Genomic DNA, 26,475 nt, shown 5'->3' on the forward strand with positions numbered 1-26,475 from the left:
GTTAGCCGGACACCAATACGTTGCATTTTGCGGAGCGTGGACGGCTCCAAAGATCACGCCGCTCCCCTTGGCAGCGACGACCAAAGTCTTCGCGTGGCAACGAAGCGGCGAGCCGGAGTAAATCCTCCGGCCGCTGGGTGGAGGTACCGCGTCCCCTTCCGAAACGCAGCCCTTGGAGAAGCCGCTCGCAAGGGCTCCGGCCGCAGCGTAACCTTCCGCTCCCCTGCGGTTCTTTCCTCCGAGTCGACATGTGGGCTGCTAAATTCGCGAGCGGGCGGCCGCCTCTCCTGTCCTCGGTGCTGCTGTTCTCGAGGGGGGTCCCCGCTTCCCGCTCGCCCTTCCACTCCTCGGCGCAGCGCCGCGGGGCTAAAGTCGCTGTGGTGAGTTCGCCTCTCCTCCGCCGGGTAAACATAGCAGCCCCGTGGCTGCGGGCAGGAGGAGGAAGCGCAGCCGGGAAGGGTCCTTTCGGAATCTGTACGGCGCGGGACTCCACCGCCCGCGCAAACCACTCCCTCGGCAGCCGCTTTTCTCAGACTCCACCGAAAGAGGCTTCCGTCCGGCGGCAAAAGCAAACATTGCAGCGTGACATCATTTTTTCCAGACAGGGAAAGTCCGCTTACCCTGCCGCAATTGGAGAGTCAGATGGGTGTGTCGGGTGTGTGTTAGGCGCCAATGATTGGTGACAAGTGAAGTTCCGCACAGGGGTGCTGGGTGACTGCGTGCGGCCGACCTTGGCTGGACTTAGATAGGCCATTAGGCACTCAGGGATCGGGGATTCCCAGGACTAGACTAGGAAACTGCACGACATCTCAAAGGCAATGGCAAGCCGCTTTTGTGCTTTTGTAAAAAAAAAAAAAAAAAAAGGATATTTGTGTCCCTGTAATCATCAGGAGCTGAGTTGACCCCGGTGGTAACTTTACTAGTTATTTCTGAGTTTAATTTATGTATAAGGTTATATTTAAACTTGTTTGTCTTGAAGCATCTATAGCAGTGTTGTCCAAACTTGGCCACTTTAAGATGAATCGACTTCAACTCCCAGAATTCCCCAGCCAGCTGTGCTGGCTGGGGAATTCTGGGAGTTGAAGTCCACTCATCTTAAAGTGGCCAAGTTTGGACAACACTGACATATATGAAGAACTTCACATTGTCCCTGTTCGGTATGTTAGATTGAAAAATAGTGACTTGCTTGTAATTACGTATTGAACTTAATGGCTGAAACCTTGGTGTCTGCAGTTGTAGACCAGCATTTAGCTACAGAATGCACTTTTTTCTTTTCAAATTGAGGATTATCCCTGGACTTTATGTGGCATCTAGGGGTGCAGAAAGTAGACAAGACAAAAGAAGTGAGTGGAAGCATGACAAAACTGAATTTGATTGAATTAAAATTAAATTAAGTGCAAGTAGCATTATATTCAATGTGGTTAATCAAGTAACCTTTCTATTACATTAAACATTATAGCTGATTTGCAACATTGGAGGGCTCTTGTGGGCTAGGGAGGCACAGTTAGGAATTTCTGCTCCAATTTCTCTGTGTGTACAATCAGAGTTTCTTTGGCATCTTAAAGACTGATACTTGATAGCGTTGATTCTAATCTCCAAAACTTTGTGCTACATTAATATATTAGTCTTTTAAGCTGTCTCTTGTTTGTATTGCTACAGATTACTTGCACTGGGCTGGCCAAGGTCTTACGGAGTTGGAAAACCAACTGTTCTCTGTTGATATACTTCATATTTGTTGTATGAAGAAGTATATTACATAAAAGGGCATGTGCAGTATACAGTGGGGCAAAAAAGTATTTAGTCAGCCACCAGTTGTGCAAGTTCTCCCACTTAAAAAGATGAGAGAGGCCTGTAATTTTCATCATAGGTATACCTCAACTATGAGAGACAAAATGGGGAAAAAAATCCAGAAAATCACATTGTCTGATTTTTAAAGAATTTATTTGCAAATCATGGTGGAAAATAAGTATTTGGTCAATATCAAAAGTTCATCTCAATACTTTGTTATATATCCTTTGTTGGCAATGACAGAGGTCAAACGTTTTCTGTAAGTTTTCACAAGGTTTTCACACACTGTTGCTGGTATTTTGGCCCATTCCTCCATGCAGATCTCCTCTAGAGCAGTGATGTTTTGGGGCTGTCACTGGGCAACACGGACTTTCAACTCCCTCCAAAGGTTTTCCATGGGGTTGAGATCTGGAGACTGGCTAGGCCACTCCAGGACCTTGAAATGCTTCTTACGAAGCCACTCCTTCGTTGCCCGGGTGGTGTGTTTGGGATCATTGTCATGCTGAAAGACCCAGCCACGTTTCATCTTCAGTGCCCTTGCTGATGGAAGGAGGTGTTCACTCAAAATCTCACGATACATGGCCCCATTCATTCTTTCCTTTACACGGATCAGTCGTCCTGGTCCCTTTGCAGAAAAACAGCCCCAAAGCATGATGTTTCCACCCCCATGCTTCACAGTAGGTATGGTGTTCTTTGGATGCAACTCAGCATTGTCTCTCCTCCAAACACAATGAGTTGAGTTTAGACCAAAACGTTCTACTTTGGTTTCATCTGACCATATGACATTCTCCCAATCCTCTTCTGGATCATCCAAATGCTCTCTAGCAAACTTCAGACGGGCCCGGACATATACTGGCTTAAGCAGGGGGACACATCTGGCACTGCAGGATTTGAGTCCCTGGCGGTGTGTTACTGATGGTAGCCTTTGTTACTTTGGTCCCAGCTCTCTGCAGGTCATTCACTAGGTCCCCCCGTGTGGTTCTGGGATTTTTGCTCACCGTTCTTGTGATCATTTTGACCCCACGGGGTGAGATCTTGCATGGAGCCCCAGATCAAGGGAGATTATCAGTGGTCTTGTATGTCTTCCATTTTCTAATTATTGCTCCCACAGTTGATTTCTTCACACCAAGCTGCTTGCCTATTGCAGATTCAGTCTTCCCAGCCTGGTGCAGGTCTACAATTTTGTTTCTGGTGTCCTTCAACAGCTCTTTGGTCTTGGCCATAGTGGAGTTTGGAGTGTGACTGTTTGAGGTTGTAGACAGGTGTCTTCTATACTGATAACAAGGTCTAAAACAGGTGCCATTACTACAGGTAACGAGTGGAGGACAGAGGAGCCTCTTAAAGAAGTAGTTACAGGTCTGTGAGAGCCAGACATCTTGCTTGTTTGTAGGTGACCAAATACTTATTTTCCACCATGATGTGCAAATAAATTCTTTAAAAATCAGACAATGTGATTTTCTGGATTTTTTCCCCATTTTGTCTCTCATAGTTGAGGTATACCTATGCTGAAAATTACAGGCCTCTCTCGTCTTTTTAAGTGGGAGAACTTGCACAATTGGTGGCTGACTAAATACTTTTTTGCCCCACTGTAATTATTCTTGATTGGACTTTTCTAGATTGGAACCTTATTTCCAGTTCTTTGTTGGACAGGTCTAAGCATCCTGTGACTATCCAAATACATAGTAGAACAGGATAGGGCAACCTTTCGTTGTGCTCTCTGGAGGCTCCTCTATTATTGTAGAAAATTGGTGGCATAGTTTCTGCCTTATCTTTTTGAGGCAGAAGACATGCAAAAATTGTAGTGTAAGTCTTACAATAGGCTTAACATTGTTTAATCCCCTCAATCCTTCCCCAAAGAATAATCAGTCAAGTCCTGTTTAACTTGTTTCTGAATACTGTTGCATATAACTGTCCTCTATTTCCATACTTTTAGGGACTCCTACTTTATCATAAAAGATAAAGTGTGGATGTCACACACTTTGTCATAAAAGAAAAAAATGTGGATGTCAGAAATAAGCATTTAAGATAGAATGGTATAATTGGCTTATAATAAATTAGTAAAATAAAGAAAACCAGTATTTCCTGCTGCTTCATTCTTTGCTTCTTTGTGGTATATAAACCACAATGGGTGGTTGGGTGTCTTAACAAATTTTTTTTCTAGGAAAAATACAGTTCTTGAAATGGAGAAATTACTAAAATCATTAGAACCTTCCATACAAGATTAGAAAGTTACACCAATATTTGAAGATCAATTAGTGCTACTTAGTTTAATGAGAGTGTGTTTAAGATAACAGCCAGGTCTGAAATGTGAGCTCCTAAGAATAGGTTGTCCCTGTGGGAGGATGGGTCAGGATAGGAGCTGATACAACACACACACACACACACACACAGAGCCTAAATACTGCATTATTAGATCACACTATTTTATTAGCATAGGAATCATAGTGTCCAGAATAAGATCCCTGATTTGTTTAATCTAATATTATATATAAGTGGAAATATTATTTACAAAAACAGTATGTGTTTCTATATAGGTACAGAATAGTGTAAGAAATATAGGAAATCAAATCTTAACCTACTTAATTTTCCTCTCTCTCAAGTCTCTCACTTTCCACTTGTAATTTATAACAGCTTCTTCTCCCCCTCATTTTGATTACTGATACAGAAATGTCTGTGAGTTTTCTCCTTACTGTTTTGCTACCAACAAAGCCTTTAACTCACAAAGTTTCACTATCCAGCACCTGAATCTCCATACACACAACACAGTCTGCTCTCCCAAGCTGCTCCACTTTTCCTCCTGGTCTTCTTCCTTGTCCCAGGATTGGAATCTCTGGACTTGGCAGACTGTGTTGTTTCTCTGTTCCACTCCATGTTAACCAGGTGACATCCTGTCTAGCAGCATGTCCTGCAGCAGCTGAAATATGAAACTACCCTTTCTCTGCTTGTCCTTACTTTTTTAATATTCTGTACCTAAGGCATGTATGCACCACTTTACTGGTGTATTCTAGCATTTTCCCCTTTTCTGCCTACGTGCTCTTGGTCTTGTGCTGAGTCATGTGCCTTCACTAAAAAAATCTATGATCTTGGCACAGACCCAGCCACTTTCTTCTAGCCAAGTACTTCACCCTGGCATAGTTCCATATTTCTTCTATACTTCGTATAATAAAATAATCTACATTACTTGTATAAGGAAATAATCAGTAAGACTAGGTGCATTATTTTATCTCCAGATGTATTTGTTCCCTCTCTAAGTTGGTCCATAACAATTTGTGGTCTAGCTACGTCAGGCTACTTCTTCTATCATCTTATCTGCAGTTCAGTATATTTAGCAGGGTTAGGAGGTATCCAGGAAAGGCTATTCTATCTGATCTTAATTTCTTTTTACAGGTTCTTTCTGGTTGTGGTGTTTATGATGGCACTGAAATCCACGAAGCCTCTGCGTAAGTGTATTTCTAACATTGTAGGACTACCTCCATTACCCTCAGTAGAACTGATTGATAGGTAGTCTAGTTATCCAGACAGCATTTCAGCATCAGGTGACTTCCCATTAGAATATTTTGGAACGGCATCCTCCCTCATACGTTCTATCAGTATTTTGTTTTAAGTTAAAGTTGCATATAATGGGTTATTTATTTAATCTCATTCTGTCCTTACGATATTTTAATAATAATAATAATAATAATAATAATAATAATAATTTATTAAATTTATATGTAGGATATTGGTTCATTTGAGCCGAGGAGGAGCCGATATTGAGATGTATGCCCCAAATATTTCTCAGATGCATGTTGTTGATCACAGCAAAGGGCAACCAGCTGAGGGGGAGTCAAGGTAAGAGTGACTAAAAATATATTTTATGATTATGTGGCATCAAGCCATTGTTGACTTTCAGTGACCACATAAATTTTCTCCATGATGATCTGTCCCTAACCTAGTCCTTCAGCTCTTCTAATGGTGCCCCCATCACCACTGTGAGTCTATCCACCTTGCTGCTGGTTGTACTCTTTTTCCTTCCACCTTTCCCAGCATCAGAGCTTTCTCCAGAGAGCTAGGTCTTCTCATATTGTGTCTGAAGCAGGATAATTTAAACCTGATCATTTGTGCCTCAAGTGAGAACTCTGGGTTGATTTGTTCGATGATCCATTTGTTTGTTTTCTAGGCTGTCTGCTGTATTTTTAGGAATCTTTTCCAACACCAGACTTCAAAAGCTTAAAAGTTTAAAATATTGTATGAGGTAACTGTATACTAGAAGCATTCTCTGTTGAGGCAGAGTTTTTCCCCCTATTCTGATCACAGTTCTGGAATCAAGTCATTAGAATGTTACTGTAGCGTATGAAATACTTCACAAATAAATTTGGTAATTCTGCAACTACTAACAAGTTGTTTAAGAAGAATGGGTTCTTAATGTGGTGATTTTGTTAAAAAGCCATTCAATTCCTCCTTCAATATAATTTATGTTTTTCATTACATGGAGGAATTAGGCACTCTGTTCTTTTTAAAAGTCTGCTGATAACTGCTCTGAAATTGGGTGCCACAAAAGCATTTATACTGATATTCTCCTAAGAAACGTCTTAGCAGAATCAGCAAGGATCGCTCGTGGGAAAATTGCTGACTTGGCTAAACTTACTGCAAAGGACCATGATGCAGTAATATTTCCTGGAGGCTTTGGAGCTGCTAAAAATCTGTGAGTATTGAATTCTGTAAGTTGCCACAAGATGTTACTGCTGCTTTGTTGATTCAGTTGCTCTCTCTTTTCTCCCCTCTCTGTGTTTCTTTTCCAACATCCACCTGCCAACATATACATCAATATGACTTTGACAGTTGTATAATTTCTGATCTGGATCGTTTCAGGGAAACTCTTCCTTCCCAATTGGTTACAGATCTTGTCCTTGGCAGAGCAATTACGCAGGGAAAAAGTTTTTGTTAGTTCCTGTGGAAGCTTGTTTAAAGTCTCAGAGGTAGCAGAACCAAGGAAAGAACCTCAAAGTTCCCCTTTTTAAGATAAAAGGAAGGAATACTTAGTTAATGCTCCCTTTCCTTAGTTCTTGGAAAGGGGAGAATTCTGGTAACTGTATGATAGAAAGGAGAAATATAAATTTACTGTATCGATAAACCCTTGCCTCCCGGCCCGTTTCTTTTTGGAATGACAAGTGGAAAGACTGACTTTGCTATTCCTGACATTTTTGCTGGAAAAAACATTTCCACATTGAAAGGAACTTGGGGTGAAGAAGGTAGCTGTCTTTTATTGATCAACTTTTTCTGTTAAAGTATTTGCATTTATGAATGACAAAAAATCTGTGGTTATTTCAAGCATTCATATCCTGCAGGTTACTGAGTGTGGGTGTGTATCTCAGAACTGTAATGCATTTTGTGGGTTTCTCTTGTTCTGGCAGATCTACCTTTGCTGTGGATGGGAAAGACTGTAAAGTTAATAAAGAAGTTGAGCGTGTGCTTAAAGACTTCTACGAAGCAAGAAAACCCATTGGGTATGTCAACTATTTAAATATTCTTTCCCAAAGAGGCTTCTACAGCCCTCACTTCAGTCAGAGACTTACTTCTGGTGATTCTCCCAGATAAAATGAGCTTACAAGCCTAAAACTTCAAAACCAGATTGGTTAGGCACTTGGCAAGTCACAATCAATAGCTAGTGGCTGCTGTGAGCTTGGGTGGTCATCCAAGTGGGAAAAGCTAGTTTAAGCTATTCATTAAAGTTAATTTATTAAACGGGCGTGCTGCCCAACTCTCAAGGATTACTTTAGATTAGAAGGCCAACAGGTACTCAGAGCCAAAGGTAGCCAGAAAAAACACCTGTCTATAACTCCTTAAAGCAGCCATTCCTTTTCTGGGATTGCATAGCTGCCCTCTGCAGCGCAAATATAATCCTGACTAGGCATAATACAGCAAACCCTTCCATGAAGGGTTTATGAGGCTTTCTTTTAGCTGGTGTGGCATTTCTTTTCTTTTTTTATTTATGATATACAAGAAAAAGGGTATGTGTGGGAGAAACAAACTACAAAGTACCAAACAAAGTACCAGAACAAAGCAAAATATATAGGCAATCTCTCTCTCTCTTCCCCCCTCCCTCCCTCCCTCTCTCTCTCTCTCATATATGTATAATTTTAAAAAATCACAAAGAACGTAATGGTTTGTATAAATATAAATGACGTATTTAAATGCCATCTTGAATCAGTAGAACAAATTTTCCTGGAAATAATGTTATGGAACATGGTCAGATAAAATAGAATTTATAGTACAGCTGTCTATCTAATGACCTAATGGTTGAGATATTAAAAAACAGTTAAATGTTTTGCCAAAAGAATATGTCTGGTGAATGGTTGGAAAACAAATCTTGGGTTAAATTCAAAAATTATCACGTGTCCACCAAATTTAATTCCACTAGGTAGGCTTGAAGCACATTCCATCTATATGATCAAAATGTATTTAAAATACTACTACAGTCAAAGGATTCAAAATCTGATTAAAATCGTTAGCCATAATTATAAGATCTATCTTTAAGGTTAATATGAGCAAAGTATTTACCATATGTATTTGTGGATAAGCCCATCCAGGATAAGCCAATTGTGACAATTTTAACTGGAATCTATTCTAGAAAACAACTTTTATTGATATCTACAACTATATACAGTACTTTAAAAAAGTATACAGGTAGTCCTTACTTAATGACCACAATATGGACTGGAAAATTGGTTCCTAAGCAGTGAGGTCATTAAGCAAGTCACCACATGATCAGACCTGATTTTATGACGATTTTATGATGCTCGTCAAGTGAATCACTGTGGTTATAAAATGAATCACATGGTTGTTAAGTGAACCACATGGTTGTTAAGTGAATCCAGCTTCCCCAATGGAAGTTTTCTGCCAGAAACTGGCAAAGCGCCTGAATTGTGATCACATGACAGTGGGGGTGGTGCGACGGTTTGCAACGGTCATAAGTGTGAGTACAACTTGTAAAGCACTTTTTTCTGAGGCCATTGTAACTTCAGAACTGTCATTAAGTGAGGACTACCTGTTCTGTATCTACTCGTGGATAAGCACATTTGCAAATATGCCAAACCCAATTTTGGGAGTGTATTTTGGAACCTAAAATTCTTGGCTTACCTGCAAGTATATACTGTATGTAAAATGTCTGCTGTGTGCTTAATTGGACCATAATAGTTAATAAAAGCTATCTCTAAACATCTAATCACTAAAATTTAAAAATATTTTATAGTATCAGACACTTCTTTTTTCCATGACTACATTAATCTTGACTGTACATAATCCTCTTATGCTGAACTCTGTATGTAGATTATGTATTGGCTTTCTTTAGGTTGTGCTGCATTTCCCCTGTCTTGGCTGCAAAGGTTCTTCCTGGCACTGAAGTCACTGTAGGACATGAAGAAGAACAAGGTGGGAAGTGGCCTCACGCTGACACTGCTGGGGCCATTAAAGCCATGGGAGGAAAACACTGCATTAGAGAAGTAACAATATCCTTTACATGTTCAGTTTGGTTACCTTGAGGCAGAATTGAGGAATCCCTTAATTCTGCCACAATTCCAATACCACATACATGTTTTGAAGAAAATCCATAGAAGTCAACTATATCAATGCCACTGAAGTGTTTCCTAACTGTAATTACAGAAGTGAAGAACTTTTAAGAACTCTTTTGGATTGTCCAGTAAGTTCCCAATAATGGTATGAGTTCTATTGCTAAAACGCTCCCTGGCTTTCTAAATTTCCAGAACCAGGAAACCATCATCCTCCAGCTTCAGAAGCTCTGCTATTATCAATACTTAACTAGCAACATGGTGGAAAAGAGAGGGGGAAATGTTTGCATTTCTTCTTCCCCTACTGGCTGCTTTTTAAAATCTGGAATATGGGAGAAAGCTTAGATCACTTCAAAGAGTGGTCTACATTTTCTCCTAGTTCAATAGCACAATGCCTGACTTTAGATTTTTTTTGCATCTACTGTCTCTCTCTTGCTTAAGCCATGCAACATTTTTTTTCTCCTTTTCTGTTCTGATGTTGGAGCTTCAGTGTTTGTGAAGTAAGGATTCTGGACATTTTTACATAGGTGAAGGAGAGGAACAATGTTGGATTCTCTCTTTTGAGACTAAAGCTCCCTCTTTAAACTTGAAAGAGAAAATACTATTAATCTTGTGATTCCCCCGCCCCCATACTCCCAAGAAGAATAGGCTTGCACATAAGTTAGTGATGCTGTGTATAATTAAGAAGAACAGTATGGGAAATTATTTAAATTTTCTCAAGGATTAATATTAGGAATGAAGAATTTGTTTTTAAATGGACATATCTTCTATTTATTATCTCTTTAAGAAATATTAAAGCAGATTTTAAATTTCCTCTCTTTCTCCACCTTCTCTACTCTGCTCCTGTCACAATGCTATCCTTGCGTGAAGAATGCAGATAATATTATAAATTGGAAAAGCAGAGTAATTAGCCTTATTTGGGCACAATCATTAAGCTCTAATTGTTTTCAGTCTCCCCTCCCTGTTTTTTCAGTGTTATTGCCACAAAGATGAGACTGAAGACTTCTGGTTTCATTCTAGACTAACATCCAGTTGTGGTTACGTTGTACATTCCCCATTTCCCTCTTTTTCTTTAGCCTGGCCACAAGGAGCATGAAAGTATAAGTGTACAATTTGAATTTGGCTTATTTCAGTGAACTATAGTACAGGTTATTGACAGCTATTTGAGTTTGGACATGACATTAACCTGCAGTTAGCTGAAAGTGAAGTGCAGTTTTCTTATGATCAGGCATGGGCCTCAACCATTCAGTCATTTAATGTTCAAATGTTTTATTTCTCAGAAATGTTTTGGAAGTGTTCTCTTGTTTTTCAGAGTTGATCTTTTCCCCTTGGTTATTTTGAAAGCATGGTAAAATAAACTTCCAAATAATAATATAGTCTGCTTAGCCCAAATTATGCCCTGAATTCTGGGGGGAAAATGCTAAGTTATAAGATATTCTTCAATATTTTGAAAAGTTGCATTTAACATAGATTTCAATCAACACAGCCTTCTTATTTGAATCTTCATTTCAGATGTAAAGTAACCCAGAAAGTGATGAGGAAATTTCACCTTGTGATTACTGTTCTTGCAAAAGTTGATGGCATTAATTTAACCCTAGAGAATGTTAGATGATATGCTGGAGCCCATCTCTAATTTGTGGGCGAGCTGTCAGGCTCTTAAGTGGAAACTGGAGTGATAGAAGGTTAAGAGCTTATTCTGCTTTAAATAGTTCTGAAATGCATGGCTGGTTTCTTAATAAATGTTTAAAACTTAGATGTTTAGCTGTGATTACATGGAGTTAAACAAATCCACCCCTCCAATAGGGGTACTATATATAGTCTGCAAAAATCCATACCACTAGACAGCAGCAACTTTTCTGTCTACTAATTGTTTTGCAGCTCAAATGTGGAAAAAGCATTCCTGAAGTTAAGCTTGATGTTTGGTGACCGCATGCAGTTCTCTTGGAGATACTGCAGGAATGGTTTGCCACTACTTTCTTTCAGAGTATTTTTCATCTTCTCAGTCCTCCCTACAGCTTTGGTATTCCTTGGTGATTTCCCATTCAAATATCAACAACCTTCAACCCTGCCTAGTTTCTGAACCAAGATAACTTGGTCAAATGTTGTCATCTAAGGAAGATATTTTTGTGAGAAGGAAGTGTGCTGTTGCTGATTTACAAAGTTATTTAATGTTGTTACTTTCCTTAAGTACCTCCTTCATGAAGCGCATGTGGACACTACCAACAAGATAGTTACCACACCAGCATTTATGTGTGCAGCTGAATTGCATCACATCTTTGATGGTATTGGAGCCATGGTAAAAAATGTGTTAAAGCTGACAGGCAAATGAATTGGATGGCTTACTAACAGCAGCAGTAGCTTTTAGGAATATTGAAGCTCTGATGACACAGTTGGCACAGAATGTACTTTTAGTGGTATTTTAGAGGATTGACTTAATATCTGAACTGGAACATCCTAGGCCTATTGAATCAGGCTCCTTTTCACGTCAAATGCTTCTCCAGTTGTCACTGACAATCGTTTTATATTCTGAACATGGCAATTTTAAACAAACTGTAATTAATGGCTTAAGTTTTTAAAGTATTACAAGCTTTAATAATGTTTCCAAAGCATGTTACGTGCCCATCAGTTCCAATATATTACTGTAGAAATTGTGATACAGCATGTTAAAGTCATGCAATTGGCTTTGAATCACCAGTATGATATAATCTCTAGAGAACAGAATCTAGGAATCTAGAACAGCGGAATAAAATTCCACTCATTTTGTAATGTATTTTGGAGTAGGCACTAGAATAATTTCCTGCCAAGATAATTAGAAGGATTCTTACTATTAGTATTGTGAATATCTGGTTGCTTAATATATCATAAGCACTGGCATATTACACATTCCTGAAGAATTAGACACCACATATCATCTGTGGTCACTTGAAGAAATGAGACTTTAGTTCAAATGACAGTTCTAATTATAGGGAATGTTTTACAAATACATTGTGTTCTTCTGGTGGAGTCCATGTGAATGTTATCAAGCATTCTGATCTACCAAGGGAATTGAGGAAGCAAACCAATGTGCAGTAGTTCAGATCAATTAAGAGAAAGTAACTCTTCTTAATTAGACATAACTCAAATAAAATGGATGGTTAAGATAAATTGTTTCCATTTTTATTAATATGCAGAATATTTCTTTGGTCTATTTGTGTCTGTTTAATTCAAAAGAACTCATGTGATACTTTTAGGTGAACACATTTGTCTGTGTGTGTGCTTTCAAGTCAGTCTTGACTCCTGGTGACTGCCTGGATAAGTCCATGCAGGTTTTTTGACAACATTTTCAGAAGTGGTTTGCCACTGCCTTCTTCCTAGGGCTGAGAGAGAACGACTGGCCCAAAGTCACCCAGCTGGCTCTGTGGCTAAGGCAGACTAGGACTCACAGTCTCCTGGTTTCCAGCCTAGTGTCTTTCGCACCTATACCAAACTGGCTCTAGCAAGCCATGAATGCATGGGTGTGGTACCTATAGCATTCCAGAGCTTCCTGTAGTCCCCCAGTCCCACCAGGTGATGACAGATGCTGAGATGATTGTAATAGCATCTAGCAAGCCATAGGTTTTCTGTCTCTTGCCTAGAATATTACAAGATTTTTTTCCTCCCTCTAAAAAACCTCACCTCCACAAGACAGAGAAATCAAAATTGGAGAATAATGCAGCAATGGCAAAACTGACTGTATGGATCAGTTTTAGAAGTCTAAATTTAAGCAGGAATGGCTCCTTTATATACTACACATCATACAGCAAAGCAAACTTAGATATTTGGAATATGATTTCTAGGAAAAGAGTTATGAGACTAATTAAAAATAATAGATGAAGCAACTTCAAAAGATACTAGCAATAATCCTCAATGTTCAAGGTAAAGAACAAATATTTAGGTTAGTAGTTGGGGAGCAAATGGAAGAAAACATCACTAAAAACCTTTCTATCATGTTTTATAGCATGTTTTATATCATGTTTTATAGTTTTATTTCTTACTTTATGCTTTGTATCTAACTTTCTAAAAATCTGTTAAAAGCTTAAATAAAATAACTTCCTATTTTAATATTTCAGTCAAGCAGTTGAAGCCAGTGTACATACTGCAATATTATTGTGTTTTTTATATATAAGGTATGTTCACAAAAACAAGAACTTCCTAAGTTAGTTGTATTCCAGCAAAACAAAACTCAAAACAGCTTGAGTGTTCTGTTAGAACAAAATTTGAACCATACTGAATGGGAATTTTTGCTGGGAAGCAATGGCAACGTGATATGAGCCCCTTGATACTTCATTTTTTATCCCAGAATCACAAAATGGATGGGGTGACATATCTGCGTCAACTATTTCTGGCCAGCCTTCATAGAGACTCCAGCTTAGCCACACAAATGTCTCTATCAAATGTGAACATCAGTGGTGGTTCTTCATAGATGTAGAATCACTCACATGAGCCACACAGGGTATACTCCATCTTGTGGGCAGGCATGTTACTAAAGTGTCCTCTGCAACAGTGACTCCACCACCTTTAACCAGCAGATCTTGATCTGGTTCTCCTTCTAACTGCCCTTCTGCATCTTCCAGTCTTACCTTGTTTGGGGAGTGGGGTTTAAATAGGGTTGTCCCTATCTGGGCTGCCAGTGGACACTTCATGCCAAGCCGCAACAGCCAGGACTGTGCTTCCAGTATGGGCTTCTCCTTCATAGGCCAAAACATGTCAACCTTATCTTGGGGGCAATATGCTTGGCACATTGAAGGGTATCTGTTGGCTTGGCCAGTTCTGATTATATGTAGCTTGGCATTATTCCCAGGCAGAGAATATTCTTATACAGTATATGCTTCCTACTCATGAATTGCATGGAGGACTTTTGGTAAACTGACTTAAGGCAATTTTCAGACTCCAAGGGTATTTTAACATTCTAAGTCTGCCTGTATTTAAGAAGAACTAAATTCATAAGCAGAAAAAAGTGGGGTTATTGAGGCTAAGTAAGTTAAATGCCATCAAGCAGAAGATTTTTATTAATACTTCAACTTTAAATTCTTACAGAATATGTCTTGTCTTCTCAGAATGCTGAGTACAATAGGCAACATTCATACTTCTATACACCATTATATGTGTGTGCACTTTAAAAACTTTTTCTGAAAAATGAGGCTGTTCAGGGAAAGTGGAAGGACCTAACAGATAAATAGTGAGGTCTCTCCCTTTTTAATGCAAAAAGCTCTAGATTCAAATCCAACTTAAATGACTAGGTGGTAAGTAAGATTTCTGAGATCTGATTACAGGGTTGATCCACACGGCCTGTTTGCTCCAGTATGATGGCAGCAACACACATCATCATTCTCTACCTTTTCCTCATCCACTACACAAAGAGCTCCCTCTTTTTTCCTACCGCACCTCAAAACTAGTGTTTTCTAACTTGTACTAGCTCAGTTAGCCTGCTGTGCTTCATTTCATTGTAGCAAACACCTCCATCCAGTTGGTTCCTATATGCTGTGGAGGAATGCCCCTCTCCAGTCACTGGTCGCTGCCCTCCATGGCCAATTTTTAAACAACTTTATCAGTGGAATGTGAAAGGTTGGGTTCTGTTGGTTTTGTTACAAGTTTATTGATGAACCAGTGAAATTGACAAGAGTATGTCTGATCCTGTTATTAAAAATTCTAGGGAGAAATTTCTCCTGTACTACCCACCGGGTGTGCCAAAAATGCATCTGCTTAATATTGATTATAACTGAAGACCCCTGCAATTGCTGCTGGTAAGAACTGTCAAAGACTTCCGCCACTAAGATGAAAGTTAATGCTTAATGAATCTAGGAAGATTACCTTTAAAATATACCCAATAATTCCATACTCTCTGGACAAGTAAATAGCTTACTGCACCAAAGTTTCTGCTTGAACAGCAACATATATTTGATGTGCAGCTTCAGGCTGTAAGTTATATCAGGGCCTTTTTAACTACAATTCCACATATCCAGTTCTGAAGTACACATTAACTAAAGCCGCATAATATAACTATTCTTATACATGTAGTCCTTGCTTAATGACTTGTTCAGTGACTATTCAAACTTAATGACAGTGCTGAACGAGTGGTACTTGAGACCGGTCCTTGTACTTACAATGGTTGCAGCGTCCCCAAGGTCACGTGTTCACTATTTGTGACCTTCACTGCCAGCTTCTGACAAGCAAAGTCAATGGGGAAACCAGCAAGAGGTCATGCTTAATGACGTGAATCCAGAAGTGCCAGAACTGCCATTGCTAAGTGATGTGGTCATGTGACATTGTGCTTTATGACTGCATTGCCTAGTTACAAAAATTCCAGTTCCAATTACTGTTGCTAAGGAAGGACTACCTGTAAAATAATCATAGAACCAGAGCAAAAAGCCAAAGGTATTATGGCTGATGAACTAACCTGGAAAGAATCCTGGATATACTTTTGCATTCTGAGAAAGCAGTGCACTCCTAAGCACCATTACTTAGAATTAAGTTCTAATAAGTTCAGTAGGGTTTAGTTAAGATAATTTTGGATTTACACACACACACACACATCACATAACAGATATAGAGACCACCTACAAGTACCATGATATCCAACAGTCACATGGGAACCACGATGAGGCAAGGAAGACAGCAACATCCAAGTACCACCAAAGGATAAGACAGGTCCTGAAGAGCCAGCTCAATGGGAAGAACAAGATCCATGCCATCAACATGTACACCCTGGCAGTTATTGGATACCCTGCCAGTTAACGGAGCTGGCCAAAGAAGGGCATGGAGGCTGCCGATGTGAAAACCCAGAAGCTCCTCACAATGAATGGAGGTTTCCACTGCAAGTCTGACACCCAGAGACTCTACACCAGCCGGAAAGAGGGCAGGCAGGGTCTGGTGAGTGTCAAAGCCACTGTCCTGGATGAAACCCAGAGCATCCAGGAGTACATCAGTAAGATAGCACCCAAAGATGAGCTGCTGAGAGAATGCCTGAGGCAGCAGCAGACATGGGAGGAAGTTCAAGTGGAGGAAGTACCATGGCAAGACAAGCCCCTGCATGGGATGAACCATCAACAGATAGCTGAGGTGGCTGACATTGGGAAATCCTACCAGTGGCTGGAAAGGGCTGGACTAAAAGGCAGCACTAAGGCACCGATCGTAGCAGCACAAGAACAGGCACTAAGCACCAGATCCATAGAAGCAGGGATCCATTAGACAGGACCCAAGGTGTAGATTGTGCAAAGAGGCCTCGGAGACAGTCCAACACATAGTGGCAGGGTGTAAGATGCAGGCAGGAACAGCATACACTGAACAGCACAACCAAGTAGCTGGCATTGTGTATAGGAACATCTGCAGAGTGTATGGGCTAGACCCCCCCAAGTCCAGATGGGAGATTCCACAGAAGGTCGTGGAGAATAACAGGGCTAAGATCCTGTGGGACTTCCAGATCCAGATGGACAGGCAGGTACTGGCCAATCAACCAGATATTGTGGTAGTACACAAGGATCAGAAGACAGTGGTGGTGATAGATGTAGCAGTGCCAAGTGACAGCAACATCAGGAAGAAGGAGTATGAGAAGCTGGAGAAGTACCAGGGCCTGAAGGAGGAACTAGAGAGGATGTGGAAAGTAAAGGCCAAAGTGGTCCCAGTAGTGGTAGGAGCACTCGGGGCTGTGACTCCAAAGCTGGGAGAGTGGCTCCAGCAGATCCCAGGAACAACATCAGAGCTCTCTGTCCAGAAGAGTGCAGTGCTAGGAATGGCTAAGATACTGCACAGAACCTTCAAACTCCCAGGCCCCTGGTAGAGGACCCAAGACTGAGGAAGACACATACCACCCACAGGGGTGAGAGGGGAATTTTTCACACACACACACACACACACACATGCACACACACAATTTAATTGAGAGACCACTTGACTCCAAATGACTCTAGGTGGCTTACACTTTAAAAGCACAAAACAATAACAATTGAGAAATAGATCACGCATGCCCAAAAGAGAAAACCATACATAGCAACAAAACATAACCTATAAGGGCTCAACAATCATCCTACCCCAAAGGCTAGGAGGACAGATAAATTTTCAAGGACTTTCAGAATATCAACAGAGTAGAAGCCATACAGATCTGAAAGGGATACTATTCCAGAGGACAGGCACTACAACGTGGAAGAAACATTTTCTAGCTCCCAACAGAATACGCTGTTTAATCAAGGGATTCAAGAGCTGCAATCCTGCCAATCTGGGAAGCATGAATAAATGGGAAGCCGTTACAAGATCAAGTTATACTGGTAAATTCTATATATTTCTTCTCAACTCCTACATTCCACACTAACAGAAAAGGCTCAGATATGGGGAGACTGTTAAATAGAATTAAAGAATTCCTCCAAATCTTTCATTTCTAAGTTGTTTGTTACGGGTCTGTGGTAAATATACAAGTCTAAAATGACATTTAACAGTCTAATATCATTCATACTTGCTCATGTCACCAAGGGTAGCATTTCTGAGTATGCCTTATTCTGAATATTTGTACCCTTAAAACCTGATGCATTTGCTATGGCTTTATAAACAAATGGTTAGAAAATGCTGTCTTTTCCATCCCTACAGGAACAATCTAGCAATATGCTTATGGTGCTTTAAATTTGAATGGAAAAATAATTATAACAGCAATACTTGCATTCTGTACTTCCAAAGCTGCATGGAATTTTCACAACTTTTTTGTTAAATGTGTATTGTAATAATAGATAATTCTTGGGAACTTGCATCATTAAAATGCTAAATATATTTGCAGATTTCCCTTTTCTATTTACATACAATATTGTATGACCCTTCTCAAGGAGAAATTGTTTTTCTGCTATGGTTTATATTTAGCAACAGTAACATTGGTTTCACTTTTCCCCTGAATTCCCCTTTCTTCCCCCTTAGTTTCTTCCTCATGATCACATTGTGATTATTTCACTGTGGGATCGTTTCTGTAGCAGGTTGAGATTCCCTGATGGACATGGGTCTTGCAAATTATTCTCAAGAGTAAGGCGTTTGTGCCAATTCATACAGAGTCACAGAGACACCCAGAAGACTTTTGCCTAATTAAGACTCCTGTGAGTTTCAAATGTTATAGAGGGATTTTTTTTTTTTTACAAACGTGAAAGGATCTTGCCCTGTTAAATAACATTTACATTTTAAAAACTTGATAATTTAATCTACAGAGAAAACAAAATTGATTATTACACTTGGAAAATGTAATAAAATTTTGATCATTGAAATATCCAGAGAAGGGAGAATATCTAACTCCTCCTGACCTTCCAGGGTTAGGATAACAGTGAGATGTCCATTGATTGGAATCTCGTCCATATAAAAAGTTGCTTGATAATCAACTATTTAGCCTCTCCCACTCCATCATAATGCAACATCAAATTACTAACTGGAATTTAGCTTCTTTACCCTTAACTTTACCCTTTAACCATGGCACATCCATATTACATCAATATAAACAAAGTGATGTTTCAGTACAGTAGTATTAATAATTTCAATAAAGTCTTAGAGTACTTCTCTCCTCTATGGATAAGACTGATTGTGGAATTGATTCTTTGACAGGATGGTGCACATTAGTTGATGAATCTGGGGAATGTTGTCTGTGCCTATGACAAGAATGAGGAGCTTGCTAGCAAGAGGAACATGAGATTCTGTTCAGTATTTTCATTCCTCTACTGGGGAAGAATGTGGGAGGGGGGACGTGTCTTTTCTTTTTTGGCTTCTCCATGTCTATTTCCTGTCTGTATTATACCATTCAGTTAAAACATTTCTGCTTTGCTTTGGTCAGTAAGTGCTTTCAACCTCTATATAACCTCTGTGTTTTCTGCCTTCATATCTATGAACCTACTGCTAACTCTTCACTGTGGCAAAACACAGACCAGAAAACAGCAGGAGTTGTGCTGGATCAGACAGAAGCTTATCCAGTTTACCATTTTTTTTTTTGACAGAGACAATGATAGCAGTTGGAAACCCACAAGTAAGGAATAAGCCTCTTTCCATTACCGTATTATAGCTACTGGTCCTGAGAGCATACTGCCTCCAATCCTGGACACAGTATATACCCATTATGACTGGCAGCCACTGATTGCCTTATCCTCCATGAATACTAACTCTAAAGGCTTACATACACCATAAAGTACAGAGATCCAAGACTGTCATGTCTTCATGAGGTTGCCTTTGTCTCATTCCCAACCCATAGCAGAGGCAGCTGAAAGTTGATTTCAGTCACTTGTATAACTGGATTTCGTTAGCAGAACTTTGTTACCGACAGTTCAGTATTTAGTTCCACAACAGTTAAGACATACTGTGTCCAATATCTGAGGGAATTCTTCAAGGTCGTGTTGCAGTGTCAGCTGATTTCCTCCCAGGAACTTATGGCCTCTGGAAATTTATCACTTCAACAGGAGCTTCAAAAGTAAAATAAAAGATCTATTATATATGGGAAAAAAGAGACCTGCTTAATGTCAATATTCACTTAGTGGAGTGTGCAAGCTTTTCAGCCTCAGAAATGGCACACTAGCATCAACATACTTAAACCGTCTTTCATCCATCCCATGACCTTAGTATAGAGGTCTTCTGTGGAAGGAAGTTAAAGCAACTCAATCCCCTGAATATAGCTGCAAAGGGAAGACTGTAATGTTCCCAAATGTCAACACAGAATGTTGGATGCTCTGGTTTATGGACTGAAAAGTCTTTACAATCATTGGTCTTTTCAGAAAGACAGCTTTTCCAAAACCCAGTTGCGGCTGAGAATAGCAGGGAATTGAGGATGTATATGTTGGGCCACAATGAAGCTTCTAAAAGGCCCCATGCTGCCCATTTGGCAAGGAGTTGCACATTTATTCTTTAATTGGATCAAAATATACTTCCATTTTTAAAGACTCCAGCTTGCTTTCTATAGCTATCATGCTGGCAATAACTCTCAGGACTCACCATGAAGATGGAGCTCAAATTTTAGCTAGTTTTTGTTGTGGTATGCAATAGTTGTGGTATGATGTGCGTAGTATTAAATAAAATGAGAGTATTAGAAGAGGGGGTTGAGATGGATCATGAAGTATTAACAGATGCAAGAAAGTGGCTACAACTGGATCAGTGGTTTGGCAGTGGGGGTAGAATTGTGGAAGGAAAGAAGGAAGGAAGAATTGCAAATGTGAAAAACACTTCAGAAGGAAAGCAAAGAGAAGAAAATCATCTGGTAGCGATTCCAATAACAATTATGCTTAGTCTTGTTATGAGGTTCCTCATGGAGAAAGTGTGCAGGTTGTGGGAAGGTAGCAACACATGCATATACCTTTGGACCCACAGCAGCTGGCTGACAGTGATCAAAGTGGTGCTGCTATTTCAGAGGAGTGGGCCGGAAAAAAAAGTCAGTTGAAGCACAGGATCAAGGAGGAAAAGCAGTCAAGTCAGCATAGGAGTGGGAAGGTGTTATACTTTGGCATTTAGAAATGATCTGATCAAGTGAAGCTGTGCTTCCATCAGCTGGAAGTGGGGGCAATGAGGCTGTGAGTTCTTGCGGTAGAAGTAGTGGTTGGAATGTGCTTGAGTGTTGGTGGTGGAAATAACCCACAAGGGAGAAGCAGGGAGTGTGGTGGGTGGACCTTCCACTAGAGTAACAGAACAGAGGCAGGGGAGTTAACCAGAGTCCCAGGGTGAACCTGGGAGAGAAGGTTCAGGAAAAATGGGGAAATCCAGTGCTGTAGGCGGGGGAGATTTTTGTTGTTATTAAAGTTAATTGCTGCAGAGGGGAATAGAAGGAACAAGCAAATTTATGTAGATTCCCACTGGGCAAGCTCTCCCCAGAGGCTGGATTGCTGGGAGCCACAGCCTTAGGCTACTGCTGGCTAAAGAGAGGCTTCTCCAAAACAAGATCTCATCTATACATGATATAGAGGGAGTGAGACACCAGGGCTAGGAAGATATGCTTTTATATGAGTCGGGATTGTATGGAGAAGCTAGACTTGCTGATGGCGTACTGTCCATTTTGGATCTGATTGCCAGGTTGGCAGCGGAGCCCTCCTTGCCCCATTGGGACTAATATCATTGGGGATTTCAACTTCCATGCTCTGGGGATGGAGGCCAGTGTAGTCTAGATTTCAAGGCCTCCATAGCCTGTTCCAGGTTATCTCATCTCCAACCATGCTGACAGTCATCACCTAGTGTTTTTTCTCAGAGCAAATGGTACATGGTTTGAAATTGGAGAACATTACTATGCGTGTAATGGATGGCATGAGCATCAAGAGCAAGTGGGCACGCAGATCAACCACAAAGGTGCAGCTAGCACAGCAGCTCGGGCAGACCGCCCAGCAAGCTGCAGCCGGAGCACCAGTTCTTTTGTGTTCTCATGGGAGCATGCCAGAAAAATATGGAGGGGAAGCAGACCAGTTGAGAACCTTCCTGGAACAGTGCGAGTTGTTCATGGCCAACTGGGCAGCAGAGTTTCCTACAAATCGCGCAAAGGTATCCTTTGTGTTAAGCTTACTGAAGGGACTGTCAGCAAAGTGGGCTACCCCTTTGATAGAAGCCAATGACCTGGTGCTCAATAACTATCAGAATTTTGTCGGGGCCTTTAGAGGGCATTTCGGAGATCCTACCTTCGGAGAATCACAGCCAGTCAGGTCATTTGAAAACTCAAGCAGGGCAACAGGAGAGTAAGATTATACATTGAGGATTTTAAGCTGTTGGCAGGAAATATCGAGTGGAATGAGGTGGCCCTCACTGACCAATTTCGAGAGGGACTGGATGCCAAACTTTGGGATAAGCTGATGAAGCAAGGAACCCCAAATACTCTGGATGATCTTTATCAGCGTTGCGTGATACTTGATGCTAGGCTGGAAGACTTAAAGCAATATCAAGCTGGCAGGAGCCAGAGTGCCTACCAGCCTCCTCTAGCAGCTCTCCCTATCCCTTCTATAGCAGCCTCAGATCCGAGGGGGAAGAGCCGATGCAAATTGGAGCCATCAGGAGGTGAGTCTCCATGGAGGTGAGACAGAAGAGGAGGGATCTAACCTCTGTTTTTACTGTGGAGCCCCGGGGCATATAGTAAGGGCATGCCCAGAAAGGAACGTGTCAGCACGGGCCAAACAGCAGAAGCAGACATCAGTGAAACGCACAGCTTCAGCAGCCACAGCACACCAGGGAAACTTTGCAGGCCTCTCTCTACAGAGCTCGCAAGAGGGGCCATCAAGCAGATAAGGAGAGCTCATTCTGGAAACAGCAGGCAAGACTTTTTTCTTACCCCTATTACATTAACCCTAGATTCTGGGTGCGAGATAGAGCTAGAAGCTCTTATTGACTCAGGGGCTACCACAAACTTCATAGATATTCAGGCAGTGCAGAAGTGGCAATTGCCAACAGTAGACTTAAAGAACCCCATGGAAATAGAAACTATAGATGCCCAGCCATTGAAGGTGGGTCCCGCTGTGCGGTCTATGGCCCCGCTCGAATTAACTATCAACGGGTCATACAGAGTTTTTGACCCTTTATGTAATGGCATCCTTACAGGTTCCCGTAGTGTTAGGCACCTCATGGCTTAGACTTCACAAGCCAACTATAGACTAGAGTACAGGAACGCTCTCACTCTCCTCTCCTGACTGCCAGTACCACAAGGCACAGGTAGCCATTCTCTCCATTCGCAAGGGAAACATCCAGATGGAGGGAGGGGGCCTACCCGCCAAGAATGCTGATTTCGCAGACGTTTTGGGGAGGAAGAGGTTACCGCACTATCCTCCCCCCCCCCCCCCATAGAGACTGTGATTGCACGATTGATTTGAAACCAGAGGCAAAGATCCTGGCCAAGCGGCAATATCCTATCTCTGCAAAAGAGTTAACTATTCTCAAAGAGTATCTGGATGAAAACCTAAAGAAAGGATTTATCAGACTGTCCAAGTCACCGGCTTCTGTTCCCATGTTTTTTACCCCAAAGAAGCCAGACTCGCAGACTTCGGGGAAAGGGTCTAGTGAAGGAACACCAATGTGCACTGTCCATGATTACAAGAAGTTAAATAAGGTCACGATTAGGGATCATTATCCACTGCCATTGATATCCGATCTTTTGGATTGGTTGCAGAAGCCACGCATCTTTACTAAGTTAGACCTTAGGAATACCTACAACCTCATTCAAGTTAAGGAGGGGCATGAATACCTGACTGCTTTTGATACAAGGTATGGGAAGTTTGAGTACACAGTAATGCTGTTCGGACTTGCTAATTGTGGGGTGGTGTTTTCCAGATTTTTTCTGATGTAATTGATTCATATGTAGTAATTTATCTGGATGACATTTTAATATACTTTGAAGATGCAGAATTGCATACTACGCACATCAGAAATGTGTTGCAGAGACTGAGAGACAATAAGCTTTTTGCCAAGTTGGAAAAGTGTGCATTTATGTCAATTGGACTATCTGGGGTTCAGAATTTCAACACAGGGGCTACAGATGGGCCCAGCCAAGGTGCAAGCAGTGTTGTTGTGGCAGGCGTCCTGTAATGTGAAAGATGTGCAGTGTTTCCTGAGGTTTCCTAACTTTTACAGAAAGTTCATTCTGAATTTTGCTGAAAGGGTCAAGCCTCTCACATAGCTTTTAAAGAAAAGGAAGAGATTTGCTTGGACAGAGAAGGAGCAGTCAGCATTTCAGGAGTTAAAACAGCTTTTTACCTCGCAGCCTCTTCTCACCCACCCCGATCCCTCGTGGTGGTTTGTCCTGCGCATGGATGCTTCCGATGTTGCAATTGGAGCTGAGCTTTTACAAGCCGAGGAGGGAGGTGGGAGGAGATTGCTTCCGTGTGCCCTTTTCTCACAAACGCTATCACCCGCAGAGAGAATCTATGATATTTTTAACAAGGAGTTGCTAGCAATCAAGGCAGCCTTCCAGGTATGGAGGCAATGGCTGGAGGGGGCAAAATTTCCCGTGCAGGTTTGCACGGACCATAAGAACTTGGAGCTAATGCAGAATATGCAGTCACTCACCCCCTGGCAGGTATGGTGGAGCCAATTTTTCTCCCATTTTGACTTTTATATAACATATGTCCCTGGGTCCTGAAACCTGCTACCAGACGTGCTTTCCCGTAAGCTAGAGTATTTAGTGATGCAACAGCCACCCACTCGTGCCGCAATCTTGCAACCACACAACTTTAGAGACCAGGGTGAGGATTGCGCAACTGAGAGGTTGGGGGTGGGTCGGCAGGCAGAGGACCTCTTTGCACGGATAAAGGCATAGCAGATGACAGACCAGTGAAGGCCCGAATGGATGACCTGTAGGGGACCCAGCAAGGTGCTGTTTCCCCGTTTTCAGTGGAAGGGGGCAACTTCGGCATAAGAGTTGGCTGTATGTTGCCCTACCCTTACAGGAGAAAGTGTTGCAGCTTTGCCATGATAATGAGACAGCCGGCCACAGCGGAGTTTTTAAAACACTCCATGGGGCTCTGTCTGTCTACAGGACTGTCTACAGCGCAGGCCACGGCACAGCTCTTCTTAGACCACATCTTCAGGTACAGAGGTATGGTTAACCAGGTTATAACAGACAGAGGGAGCCAGTTCTCTTCTAAGTTCTGGAGGGCCCTTTTCCAGTTACTGGAGGTCCACATTCACCTGTCTTCCACACACCACCCTTCTACCAATGGAGAGGAGGAGAGGACTAACCAGGTGTTGCAGCAGTATTTAAGGTGCTACAGCACATACAGCCAAGACAACTGGACTGCACTCCTCTCCTTAGCAGAATTCTCATATAATAATTCAGTACACTCATCGATTGGAATGTCATCGTTTCAAGCACTGTGCAGCATAAGCCCACAAGTTTTGCCAACAGCCATTCAGCAGGGAACTGTACCAAGCGCGGCTCAGTTTCTCGGAGAGCAGCAACCAGCTCGGGAGCTTTGTACAAGAAAGCAGCGGATGCACACAGGCAGAGGGGTCCAGAGGTTTCAGTAGGAGACAAGGTGTGGCTTTCTACTAGGTTCTTAACTTCCATCAGCCATCTAAAAAGTTAAACTCTAAGTCTGTGGGACCTTTTAATGCCATTCAGCAAGTAAACCTGGTGGCTTTCCGTTTGCAACTGCCAGCTTCTATGAAGATCCATCCTGTCTTTCACCATTCCTTGCTAGTCAAGGAAATTCCCCTGAGTGCCTTGAGATCCCAGGATCCCCCACCTCCACCGGTCATAGTCAAAGGGAAAGAGGAGTACGAGGTGGAAGCAATTTTGGACTCACAAAGGAGGGGAAAGGGGATTCAGTATCTGATTCATTGGAAGGGTCAGCCAGAGGAAGAGCGGTCCTGGGAGAATGCAAAGAATGTGCCTGCCCCAGTGTTGGTCCGTGATTTTCATCGCCATTTCCCTAGCAAACAGAGACCTCACAAGCTACCCAAGTCTCTGGATAATTGAGAGCAGGCAGAGGAGGTCGAGGATGAACTCATGGAAGGTTTGGTGGGGGCCCTGGGGCAGGAGAGGGCTGGCGCAGGAAATCCTCAGCCTTCAACTTCTGGTTTGCATTTCCCAGGGGGGAGCGGGGCTGGTTCTACTAACTCTGTAGCTGTTTTGCAGAACCAACCGCCTGAGCTGGAGGAGGTGCCAGGGAACTTGGAGAGAAGCACCACACCTGCGCTTTCATCATTGCCTCCACTGCCCAGCTCCCATGGGAACTCAGAGGGGGAGTCTGGCTTTGGGAGGGCGGGTGATGTAATGGGTGACATGAGTGAGGAAGATACTGAAATGGAGGATCAAGGTTATCGGGGGGGGGGGCGTTCCAGAGCAAGCGCTTTCTCAGTACACAGCAGGAACGTGGGAAGACAAAGATGATTAGGACAGCTCCTCCCTAAAGTCTTGCGGGGTATATCCACTAGTTGCTTTAGCATAGGTTTGGTCTGGCGAGATTCTGTCTATTAGGAGTGAGCTAACAAAGGAACTATATTGAACTGGACTGTCTCGTTGTTGTTCTTGGGCTGGGCCTGACAATGAGTGTGGTCATATCACTTCCTGTGACCACTTACTGTGGTTGGATCACTTCCTGGTCAGTAAGTATTCATCATGCAGTTATTCCTGTGTCCTTCCTATTAACCACTTAGGAAATACACTTTGATTATAGTTTAGATAAGTAAAGCTTTTTACTTCCTATTGTAACAATAATTT

At 41.7% G+C, this 26,475-nt stretch overlaps 2 protein-coding genes and 1 long non-coding RNA gene across 5 annotated transcripts in view; 2 read left to right on the forward strand and 1 right to left on the reverse strand.

The window, feature by feature from the left end:
* On the forward strand, positions 1–13,422 carry GATD3 (glutamine amidotransferase class 1 domain containing 3). The gene is made up of 7 exons (XM_088144724.1): positions 1–380; positions 5,176–5,228; positions 5,506–5,619; positions 6,353–6,472; positions 7,182–7,274; positions 9,119–9,274; positions 11,535–13,422. Exons 1-7 carry the CDS (start codon positions 249–251, stop codon positions 11,662–11,664), a joined length of 798 nt encoding a protein of 265 aa, XP_088000850.1. The 5' UTR covers positions 1–248; the 3' UTR covers positions 11,665–13,422.
* ICOSLG (inducible T cell costimulator ligand) overlaps positions 13,257–26,475 on the reverse strand; it is a 23,235-nt gene continuing 10,016 nt past the window's right edge. For all 3 annotated transcript variants that reach the window (XM_007426344.4, XM_025165500.2, XM_025165499.2), the window contains exon 6: positions 13,257–19,762. In XM_007426344.4, coding sequence (XP_007426406.1) covers positions 19,728–19,762 — 35 coding nt within the window. In that variant the 3' untranslated portion in view covers positions 13,257–19,727. The remainder of the gene's footprint in view (positions 19,763–26,475) is intronic.
* The window catches only part of LOC148215142 (uncharacterized), a 14,046-nt gene continuing 5,084 nt past the window's right edge, over positions 17,514–26,475 (forward strand). The window contains exon 1 of the long non-coding RNA XR_015796805.1: positions 17,514–17,614. This is a non-coding gene — a long non-coding RNA (uncharacterized LOC148215142). The remainder of the gene's footprint in view (positions 17,615–26,475) is intronic.

The sequence above is a fragment of the Python bivittatus genome, unplaced genomic scaffold (assembly GCF_059951505.1).
Source record: "Python bivittatus isolate LINGU-HERP-01145 unplaced genomic scaffold, Pbiv_v1 ctg000350_np1212, whole genome shotgun sequence".
Lineage (NCBI taxonomy): Eukaryota > Metazoa > Chordata > Lepidosauria > Squamata > Pythonidae > Python > Python bivittatus.

Bases quoted from the DNA above. Each gene is read 5' to 3' on its own strand.
- GATD3 (XM_088144724.1), top strand. From the start codon at position 249: ATGTGGGCTGCTAAATTCGCGAGCGGGCGGCCGCCTCTCCTGTCCTCG. The intron at 5,229-5,505 runs GTAAGTGTATTT...ATTTATATGTAG, and splicing joins GAAATCCACGAAGCCTCTGC to GATATTGGTTCATTTGAGCC. The intron at 5,620-6,352 runs GTAAGAGTGACT...TATTCTCCTAAG, and splicing joins CCAGCTGAGGGGGAGTCAAG to AAACGTCTTAGCAGAATCAG.